The sequence below is a fragment of the Vombatus ursinus genome, unplaced genomic scaffold, assembly GCF_900497805.2.
Source record: "Vombatus ursinus unplaced genomic scaffold, bare-nosed wombat genome assembly UNPS02010394.1, whole genome shotgun sequence".
Classification (NCBI taxonomy): domain Eukaryota; kingdom Metazoa; phylum Chordata; class Mammalia; order Diprotodontia; family Vombatidae; genus Vombatus; species Vombatus ursinus.
In genome coordinates, this window is record NW_020950172.1 from 6,417,536 (window position 1) to 6,427,804 (window position 10,269).

At 59.7% G+C, this 10,269-nt stretch overlaps 1 protein-coding gene across 2 annotated transcripts in view; it reads left to right on the forward strand.

The window, feature by feature from the left end:
- TRABD (TraB domain containing) overlaps positions 1 to 10,269 on the forward strand; it is a 34,167-nt gene that overhangs the window by 21,348 nt on the left and 2,550 nt on the right. The window contains exons 7-12 of one of the 2 annotated variants that reach the window (XR_003568436.1): positions 1,784 to 1,894; positions 2,756 to 2,895; positions 4,193 to 4,365; positions 5,047 to 5,158; positions 5,925 to 5,960; positions 8,816 to 8,897. Coding sequence is in view for 1 of the 2 variants with exons in the window: in XM_027854213.1 (XP_027710014.1) it covers positions 1,784 to 1,894; positions 2,756 to 2,895; positions 4,193 to 4,365; positions 5,047 to 5,158; positions 5,925 to 6,102 (714 nt within the window). In the remaining variant the exon portion in view is untranslated. Of the gene's footprint in view, positions 1 to 1,783; positions 1,895 to 2,755; positions 2,896 to 4,192; positions 4,366 to 5,046; positions 5,159 to 5,924; positions 8,641 to 8,815; positions 8,898 to 10,269 lie in introns of those variants that run through there. The other variant, XM_027854213.1, reaches the window with a different exon arrangement.

Genomic DNA, 10,269 nt, shown 5'->3' on the forward strand with positions numbered 1-10,269 from the left:
TCTCTCTCTCTCTCTCCCTCTCCCCCTCTCTCCCTCCCTGGCAGTGTGGCACCCGTCTGTCATTAACAAGCTCCCTTTTCTATCCCATTCGTCTCACCTGCTAGCACCCAACAGCAACCTGGCTCCTTGCAGAAGACTCTGCATCCCTGGCTGCCTCTCCAGGCCTGGGGGCCCCTTCGTGATGATCCCTCAGAGCCTCTCAGTGCCGTCTTGCCCTCTGCTCTCATTCTTAGTTCTTTGCCTGTACACACAGCCTGGCCTCCCAGTGTCCATAATCTGCCCCCCAGGCGCAGCCCTGCTGTGCCTAGCGATTGTCCCTACCTGAGCTGCCCTCCCTCTCTCAGCCGGTCACCTCTGCCCTGGCCCCCCTTTCCTCCCCTTGCCACCCTTGCCATCCTGATGCCAGCACCGGCCGGGACATCTGCATGCCATCCCCGCCTTTGGAGTAGCCGGCGTCCGTCCGTTGTCTGGCCCGCTGCCGAACCTCACTTGGGCCTTCCGAAGCCTTCGGTAATCGGTATTTTGTCATCTGTGTGTTCCATAGCCGGCTCTTCTCCCCTTCAGCAGAGGGCCTCCCCTCCCACTTTCCCATGAGCATCTGCTGGGAGCGCTCTCCTTCCCTGAGCGTCACAGGGCATGCGGGCTTTGGGAGGCTGGAGAAAGGGCACTCCCCCGCCAGCCTGCTTGCTGGCCCGGTCACCTGGACCTGCCCCTTGGCCCTGTCGGCTCCCACCACCAGGACAGGGGTGGTCAGACCTTTTGGAGGCCTGCTGTCCTGCTGGCCTCTTGTCTCCACATGAGATAGGTAGGCCCCCCACCGCCCCTGTGCATCCCTCTACTTCATTGCCTCTTCTGCCTCGGGTAAGCCCTGCCTGGTGCCTAGACCCTGTGCTGGGGGTGTGGAGACGGTCCCTGCCTTCAAGGGGCTGACGCTCCATCAGGGGCGAGGGCGTGTTCCCAGACCAGGAGACGCCAAATGTTTGGGGTGTGGAGCTGAGGCTTGTTTGTGAAACTTGGTTGTGGCTGTTTGCCCTTTGAACCCTTTTCAAGCTGCGCTTGAGGGGAGGGGAAGACGAGGCTGGAGCCTGGCTGCGCCGAGGGTGACTGTCTCTGGAAGGCCCTGACTCGCGGAAAGGGCCAAGTGCCGCGGCTGTGGGGGGTGGGGTTGGCGGCAGGCCTCGAGGCACGGGGCAGAGCCACGCTGGAGTCATGAGGCCTGTGCAGGTGTCCCGGGGGGCCTCCCGTGTTTGTTGGGGCAACATTGCCCACAGCCTGTCTTTAATTGCGGATGGCAAACTTGCCATTGTACCCGTGAGTCAATATTTGAGGACCTGGGCACGGCGCAGTGGCATCACTGTCCTCCCAGAGTGGGCTCACCCTCTGCCCAACGCTCCCGTCACTGCCACCTGGCATCTTTCCCGGGGCCCCTCCGACTGGGCCCCACCCCTCCCTCCCCTTGACTGTGCCACGTACCCCCTACCTCATTCCCACATCTGTACTTTTACTCTCCCCCTCTCCCATTATCATGAGATCTTAACCCAATCTCTCCCTCCCAAAAAACAGCCATCGCCCTGTCCTTCCTGTCCTCTGTGACCAGCCCCATCCTCCCTGGCTTCTTCCTTCACAGGGAGCAGGTGTGTGGTGCCCGGCCTGTCAGTACTCTGGGGGCCGCCCCCTCTGGAGAGCCAGGGCTGAGCATCGGGGCCTTCCCGGCCCTTTCCCAGCCTCAGGGAGGCCTTGGATCTCTGCCCTCTAACAAACTCTGCCTCCCTCTTGCCTCCAGAACGGAGTCATGTCAGGCCTGATGCAGATGCTGCTTCTGAAGGTCTCGGCACACATCACAGAACAGCTGGGGATGGCCCCTGGGGGCGAGTTCAGAGAGGCTTTCAAGGAGGTGAGTGCAGGTGCCCAGGTCTGTGTCCCGCCCTCCACGCTGTGGTCTGGGACAGATGCACAGAGGGCTGGTGGGGGAGGGGGGGCTTCATTCCTGGATCACTGGTGGGTGGGATTTCAGGAGCTAGCCAGCACTCCCTTTCTCTGAGGAGCTGAGACTTCCATTCTGACCACCACCCACCCCTCCCCCCAGACTTTCTTTGTGAAGTTGAGAATTCAGTGGGACGAGGCCCTGGTCAGCCCAGGGAGGCCTGTTACTGAGTCAGAGTGCAGGCCGTGTAGCCACCCAGGGAGGCCCAGACTGAGGCAGGGGGCCCCCGGCTCTGTAGTCTGTGAGCCCATCCAGGTGGATTCTCCCTTATCCCACCTCACAGGACCCAGGGTGTCCCCCAAGTCTTTGTGGCTAGAGTCCCCCCACCCTGGAACTCTGGGCCACCCTTGTCACCTTAGGGAAGAGGGGCAGAGAGAAACCTCAGACCCGCCCGAGGAGGTGAGTGAGTCTTGCTGGGCTGTCTCTTCTTATCTCCTTCTCTTCCCCCCCCCCCCCCCCGCTTCCTTCTCCACCTGCTGTTTGGTGGTGAATAGAGCTCTCTGTTTTTGTTGTGAAATAGCTTTTTCTTAAGGGAGACCACAGGAAAGACAGAATATCATTTACTTGCAAAATATAAAATTACCTGAGGCTAAGGGCGCCTGAGAGTTGGCACAGAGCACACACACACATCCGCTCCCTGGCTAGGCATCTAGGGCTGTGGGCCACACCCACCGAGGCCCCTGCCCGCGTGCCCTCAAGACCCGCCGCCGCCTGCCGAACCCTCCTCTCCAGGCACCCACAGTGCTTGACCCCCACCCACTTCTGTTGCAGGCCAGTAAAGTACCTTTCTGCAAGTTCCACCTTGGGGACAGGCCTATCCCGGTGACCTTCAAGAGAGCCATCGCGGCCCTTTCCTTCTGGCAGAAGGTGAAACTGGCCTGGGGCCTGTGCTTCCTCTCTGACCCCATCAGGTACGCCAGCCAGTGAGCTCCACGTGGCCTCCGTTTCATCCTGTCCCAAAATTAGGACCAGGGAGGTGGCCGCTGCCCACCTTGCCTGGCCATAGCCTGTCTGGGGCACAGTGGGCGCTTGCGGCCAGCTGGAGGCAGGCGCACAGGGCGGGTGGGGCACAAGGCTCATGTGGGCCCCCAACCCTCCCCACGCACTCTCTGTGGGCCGCAGCAGAGAGAGATCAGAGCACTTCACAAAGAGGATGCACAGCCTCGTGAGGCCGTGAGTTCCGAGCTCGTGGCTGTCAGAGGGGTGCCCAGCTCCCTCGTGTGGGTGACGCAATTCAAGGACCTACCCTGAGCCCGGTGTCAGGGTGTGGTGGCCCCGGGGCCAGACCCCCTGCCCACCTGTCAGTCAGGTGACCTTCGTCTCTGACATGGCCAGGCAGCAGGCCCTTGTGTCCAGGCTCTCCTGGGGGGGGGCGTTGGGGGGGAGCTGGGGGTGTCCCTCTGGCTGTCTGCTCCCCACCCCAGCATTCACACAGAGAATCCTGCCTCTGCTACTTGTAGTCCGGTCCTAGCTGACCCTGAGGAGTCAGAGTTAGCCTAGGATGAAGGTCTGAGTGATCCAGGCACGTCCTGTGCCATCTTCCCAGTTGGTGCCCGGGGGAGGCCCGTGCAGACCCGTCACTGTGCCCTGGGGCCACACCTCTCCTTCTGCCTGACCCAAGAACAAGAGGGCCTGGGCCTGAGGGCCTTCCACAGAGTCACCTTCCCACTTCTGGCGTGGCTTTGCTTGAATGGAGGCCGAGGCGTAGATCAGTGGCACTCGCTGCTGCTCCCGTATCTGGGAACCTGGTTCACGGGGAGCTCAGAGGCCCTCGTCTTATAGAGAAGGAAAGTGAGGCCCAGGGTCCCCCAGGGGTCGGCCTGCTCAGGAGCGGTTGGACTTCTGCCCCATTGACCATCAGCAAGCCCTTGGACAAGTGCCCTGGGAGTCAGCTTGGGTCCTTCATAAGAAGGGAGAAAAGCAATGAGAGACCAGAATAGGGCCATTGAACGGGGAATGAAAGAAAATCCTCCAGGCCTAGTTTCCTCCCCAGTGTTGCAGAGAGAACATTGCCTTGTGTCCCCAGATAGATAAAGAAAAGAGTGTGGGTTTGAGATCCCGGCCCGGAGCGCGCTGGGCCCGAGCATCAGGTCAGGGTCCCCAAGGAGTCGCCGTCGGTCCGGGCTTCCACCTCCCTGCCGTGTGGCCCAGAGGCAGGCCGGACAGCAGGCCCCCCAGCGGCCCCTTCCTCTCTCTCTGGGTTCCCAGTAAGGACGACGTAGAAAAATGTAAGCAGAAGGACCTGTTGGAGCAGATGATGGCGGAGATGATTGGCGAGTTTCCCGACCTCCATCGGACCATCGTCTCCGAAAGAGACATCTACCTGACCTACATGCTGCGGCAGGCTGCCAAGCGTCTGGAGCTGCCTCGCGCTTCGGAAGGTGAGGGGTGGGCCTACTATGTGCAGGGCAGGGAGGGAGGAGGCAGGCGAGCGCGTGAAGCTCCTACTGTGTGCCCGGCCCTGTGCTAAGCACAATGGCCTTGAGAGGGAGGTGCTGTCATCATCCCCATTGTACAGATGAGGAAACCGAGGCAGGAAGCGGTTAATTACTTTCCCCTCTGTATAGCTTGTGTTTGTACATGGTTGGTTATCTGTGTGTTATCTCCCGTTAGACCGGGAGCTCTTTGAGGGCGGGGACTGTCTTTTGCCTCTTTTTGCGTCCCCAGTGCTTAGCACATTGCCTGGCACATAGTAGGGTGACAGAGGTCAAGGCACACACCAGATGTGCGAGTGGCTGGAGGTGCTGGTGGAGGATGCCGGAGGGAGAGATGGGGTGGGAGTTGGGGGTGGAGTTCTGGGAGAGGAGGTGCCCTGTGCTCTGGGCCCTGAACGGTGGGTGGAGAGAGGAGCAGGGGTGGATGTGACCTTGGCAGGCAAAGGTGGGGCTTCTCCGGTGGCCCATCCTCCGAGTCAGGGATCCCCCAGGAATCCCGGTGACTTCAGTGCCCCCAGCTCCTTGCCCGGGCTTTGCTCGGGGCTCTCCCATCCCCCGGCACGGTCAGAGATGCCGTGGAGGGGCAGCTCCTCAGTGGGCCTCCCCTCCCCCATCCGTGTCCCACAGCCGAGCCCAGGAAGAGCGTCCCCTCTGTGGTGGTTGGAGTGGTGGGCATGGGCCACGTGCCCGGCATCGAGAAGAACTGGAGCACGGACTTAAACATCCAGGAGATCATGAGGTGAGCCTCCCCAAGACCGGCCCCCGGAACCCGCTTCCTCCTTTCGCTTGAGCCGGGGCGTCTTTCTCTCCCTTTCTCTTGGTGTCTGTGTCTCTCTGGGACTCTCCCCCTCCTGCCCGCCTTGGCTCTATGATGACAGCGAGTGACTCTAGCACAGATTACGGCCCTGTCTGCCCTGCCCCCGTGTAAGCTCCCGAGAGCTGCCTGCGCAGCCGCGTCCCTGAGCCTAACGCGCCCCGCTGGCCGAGCCTTCCGCGGCCGGCTGGCGATGGGCCGGCGCGCATTCCTCATCCGTTACTCACTTCACCAGCCTGCGTCCCCCAGCCTTGAGGCTCGAGCCCACCAGGCCCTTCCTTCAGAGGGGGTTGGAGTGTGACCGGGGGCTGGGAGAGATCGGGGGTCCGAGGATGCGGTCTGAGGGTAGGGTGGAACTTACAAGACCGTTGAGGCCAATTCCCTCATTTTCCAGAAGGGGAAACTGAGGGAAATCATGCAGGTAGGCCCTCCAGAGGAGGGGAGGCTGTTTGTGGAAGGAGAGTAAGTCTGGGCAGAGCAGCTGCCGTGGAGGCCCCGTGCTGCCTGGGGAGGTGAGGGAGCCTCGAACGCCGGGCTGACGAGCCTGGGCCTGCTTGTGCTGCCAGCGAGGAACCGGGGAGTCACACGGTCGCCTCTGGGTGGGGGCGTCCGCGCGGTGAGAGTGGCCCGCGACGAGGGAAGGCCGCCTCGCGGAGCTGCAGAGTAAGCCCGCCTTTCGTTTGTCTTGCAGCGTTCCTCCCCCGTCCATCTCGAGCAGAGTGGCCAGGTTTGTCGTGAAAGCTGCCTTCTTTGGACTGATGTGCTACGGCTTCTACCGGGTGGGAAAACGGACGGTCACCCTAATCCTTTCCATGACAGCCACGCGGTCATGTCTCCAGAGACTGGCTGAGATCAGACCTCAGAAATAAGGCGGCAGCGGCGGCGGACAAAGCCGGGCGGGCAGCGACCAAAAACCAGAATGGGTGCTAACAGCCATACACACAACAGGGCCTGCAGGAGCCGGGTGGGGCCGGGGGGCAGGGCTGGGGCCGACGTCCGCCCCGTAGCCGCGGCCCGACCGGCGGCGTCCGCCAGGTGTCGGTGCAGCCTTGAGCGTCTTCTGGCTTGGTCCCTTCCCCCAAGGGTCTCTGGTGGTGGGTTCCTGCTGAGTGGTGCGGGGACAGCTCTGGACCGTGTGTTGGTATCATGATACCATTGTTAGTTCTTGGTGCCAGGCACCTATAGGATAAGACAATTCAATGATCATCTTGTAACGGGGAGAATTTTATATCAATCATCAGCATCTGTGTGTGTGTGTGTGTCGGGGCAGGGGGTGCTGTTTTAAAAGTTCCTAGCTTCTCAAACAAACCTGTTAGCTGCAGACCTGACTGTGTCCTGCGTGCCCATCCGTGCCCTCCTCCGCAGTGGCCTTCACCCTGGCCCCCTCGCTCCTCGTCCCCCATTGCCCAGTGGCCCAGGCCAGCAGCAGGGCCCCCTCTCTCCTCGTTTTCCGAGGGAGCCCTGAGGAACGGCTCAGGGGAGGCTGACCACCGGAGCCTTCCCCGGACGCAGCTTTCTCCCCCGGAGGCTTTATTTAATGAGCTATCCTTTCCAGACCAGTCAGCAGGACGCGGGTTGGGGGGTTTACCTCCAGGGCTGTTGCCTTGGGTCCATCTGAGACAACTCGCCCGCTTTGCTCTGCCCTCTGCCCCTTGCACACCTCTCCTTTCCAAATCGTGGTCTGGAACGCAAGGGTCCCGGCCCCCCCACCCACACCCCCCCGTCGAGGCATGGAATCAGTCCTGACCGCCCAGAGGGGACGGCTGTCGCTGCTGCTCCCTGTCACGGGAGACTTCCCGCGTGGCCTCCTGGTGCCCTCTCTGGGCCCCCTTGCCCAGCCCGCTGGCTCCATCTCACCCACTTCCCTTGAGCCTTGGGAGGGACCTCCGAGACGCGCTCAGTCATCTCTTGCCACGAGAAGCCTCCGAGTCATGCCCCCCCAAGCCTGCACAGGCCGGTTTGTCTTTGGCCGGCCCCTAATGGTACCAGTTGCTGGGGATCTGGGATGTGGGCCTTGGCCTTCCTTAGCTTTAGGGGCCCAGCCGGGAGGCCCGGGCTCTGCTTTGCCTTCTTGGGGGTTTTTGGTTCATGGTTTGTTTGTTTTTTTGTTTTTAAAGATATTTCTAGCTTGTATAGTTCTGTATGTTCTGCTTTTAAAAAGCTGATAAAACCTCTGCTCAGGTAATTTTAATTAAAAAGAAAACTAATTAAATGTGAGACAAGCCTTAAGCTGGGTTAGGACAAACAGTAGGCTTGTCTCCAAGCCTGTGGCCTGGGAGCAGGGAGGGGGTGGGCGGAAGCAGCTCCCAGGGGGTCTGGCCCTGACAGCCAGGCACCACAGGCAGGGGCTTCTCATTTGGCTTAGGAGCGGGTTGGTTGGGCCTTTGGCTGCAGCCTGCCTCCCATGTTTCCCCTCTGCAGTCCATCCATCCGTCCATCCATCTATCCTCCTTGTGTGAGAGCCTGCAAAGCTGTGTTGTACTGAGGCCACAGTAGGTTCTCCTGCCCCCTACGAGCCTTTGGGCCCGAGCTGCTGTTGGGAATCCCCCCCCCCCCATCCTGTGGGACAAGATAAAGTATTGTAAGCCCCCTCCTCAGTCTGTGTTCCTGTGCTTGGCAGTCAGAGAACAGTGGGGGCACTTGCCTCAAGACGCCCAGACCAGTCTGTGGCACGGCCTCAGATGGGATGTTGCATCTCCCACGTGAGCGCCCCTGGGTGTGGAGGAGGTCGATGGTGTATCTTCCAGGGCTAAGCTGGGAAGATAAGTCTCCTGGTCACTTCTGTCCCCCGCCCTCAGACCTGCTTCTGAGGCTGTCCACCCACTTCTGGCTCTGTGTCTTGTATGCCCTGGGCCCAGAGGAGATTGTGCTGAGGATGCCCATGCTGCTGCCGGGGGATGAGGGCCTGAGGGGAAAAGAAATGCATTTCCCCCCCATTCCATAGACATTTGTTGAGCACCTAGTGTATGCCAGGTGCTGTGCTGAGGCAGCAGAGAAGTAGTTGCTTCCATCCCCATTCCAGCCCTGGCTGCCCACCTTCCACCCTCTTCGTCTCCTTGTGTAGAGCAGACTGCTTTGATGACTGTTTACAAGATGCTTTAGAGGTAAATTAATGTCTTTTTGATGCAATGGGCTAGAGTCTGGCTATTGACTCACTTTTCTGACTCAGTGTTGAACCAAATCAGATGAAATGTAACCGGTTGGAGAATGTTTCCCCAAAGTGTCATGGAAGACCGTGGGCCAGCCTGGCGGACAGGGCCAGCCGGGCCGCTCTCGAGGTGAAGCACCACGGTTTCTTAAGTGCCAGGCTGTAGTTACAGGCTACAGTCCTCTCAATAATGTCCTTCGTGTAATTCAGAGATTTGTGGTTTCCTTGTGAAGTTAAAATAAACTTTAATTTTAGAAGATGATGTTTCATTGACTTTATTTAAACAGCACTCAAAAGTAGAGGTATTGGGGCTGAGAGAGGCCAGGTTGAGAGATGGGACAGGAAGGGAAGAGCCCTTGATCTCAGGGCACTCTGAGCATTGTGAGACCGGAGAGGAGACCTGTGGAATAACTGAGAACTCTTATGTCCTACAGGAGTCTCCAGTCCCTAGGAGGAGACAGGCCGTGAGCTGGGCCGGGTTTAGAAGGATGGAGAGGACAAAGGAGGGATGTTCAGGTAGGTGAGAAGAGGGGGGTCCTCCCCAGGTGGGAGAGACGAGGGGAGTGCTCAGGCTGGAGAGGAGGCAGCCAACGGGGGGGGGGGGGTTCCCGGGCCACCTTCTCTCTGAATGAAAGGACAGTCCCAATTTAGCCGAGGTGACGTCGACGCGAGGGCCCTGTCTGCTGGTAGGCATGGGGCTTCTCCAGTTCACTTAATAAATGATTCCCTTGAACTCAACCACTTGGCTCTGACTTGTGCTCTCTGTTACCTCATACTCCAACAGTCTCTCTTTTCTGGCCCTTGTGTTCACAAGGCCACCTTCTCTAGGCTCCTGACTGCCCTAATTGGCTGTTTGGCCCCTTCCGCTCTTCAGTCTATCCCCCCCCCATCCTCCTGTGCCCTTGGTCCTGGTCCGTTGCACACCCTCCCCCTCCCCCTTCAATGACTCTCTCTGACTTTGAGGGTGAAATACAAGACCTCCGTTTAAGGGATGTTCAGAGGACCAGCCCCTCAGAGCACCGCTGAGCCCTGTTCAGGGCTGCTTGTCCACCTTTGGTGTCCAGCTGGCCACCCAACTCTGGTGGCTCCAAGAAGCAGTAGCGTGTGCAGCGGCCCCACCCCGGTAGAGCCATCTCAGCAGGTGGAGGGCAACCTTCAAACCCCTTGGTGAAGGGGCGTGTCTACCCCACGCATGTGGGTGGATGAGAAGAGTCTGTCTCAACACGAAGGCGGCAGGAGGAGGCGCTGTGGAACGCTTAGAACCTGGTCAGATGTCAAAGACGCCAAGGGCGGCCCCTGCATCCCAGGTATCGCTGGTCGTCCTGACTTTGGTCCTGCTGGACCTTCTGGAGAGAAAGGGAGGCTGACGACGACACTGCCTCGCGGAATCCAGTTCATTCGAGAGTCAGGACGTCCCCGTGCCTAGGGAGCGTAGACGATTTCTGCGCGTGGGAGTGGTCAGGAGCTGCACATACAACATATTCAGGACTGGAGATGGGGAGGCCAGACGACCGTGAGCCTGCAGGAGGAGCCCTCCTGGGCAGACATCCGTTCCCATTGCTTCAACTTATACCTGGAGCAGAGGGGAAAGAGCAATTATGAAGCTCCTACTGTGTGCCCAGCATAGTGCTAAGCTCTAGGGATATAAATACAAGCAGAAAGACAGTCCCTGCCTCCTAATAAAGGAAGACAACACTTAAAAAGGTGCTTTGAAGGTGGGAAGGGTGGGTTCCTGTGGGGAAGGAATAGTGAGAAGGTGGCTGGTAGGAGCGGGCAAAAGCTGCCCTAACAGTGCCGAGGCACCGGAGGGGACGAGGGGAAGGTGATGGCCCCAGTAGAAGTGTGGTGAGGGGCAGGTGGAAAGGGTGACCACCTCTCTCTCTCTCTC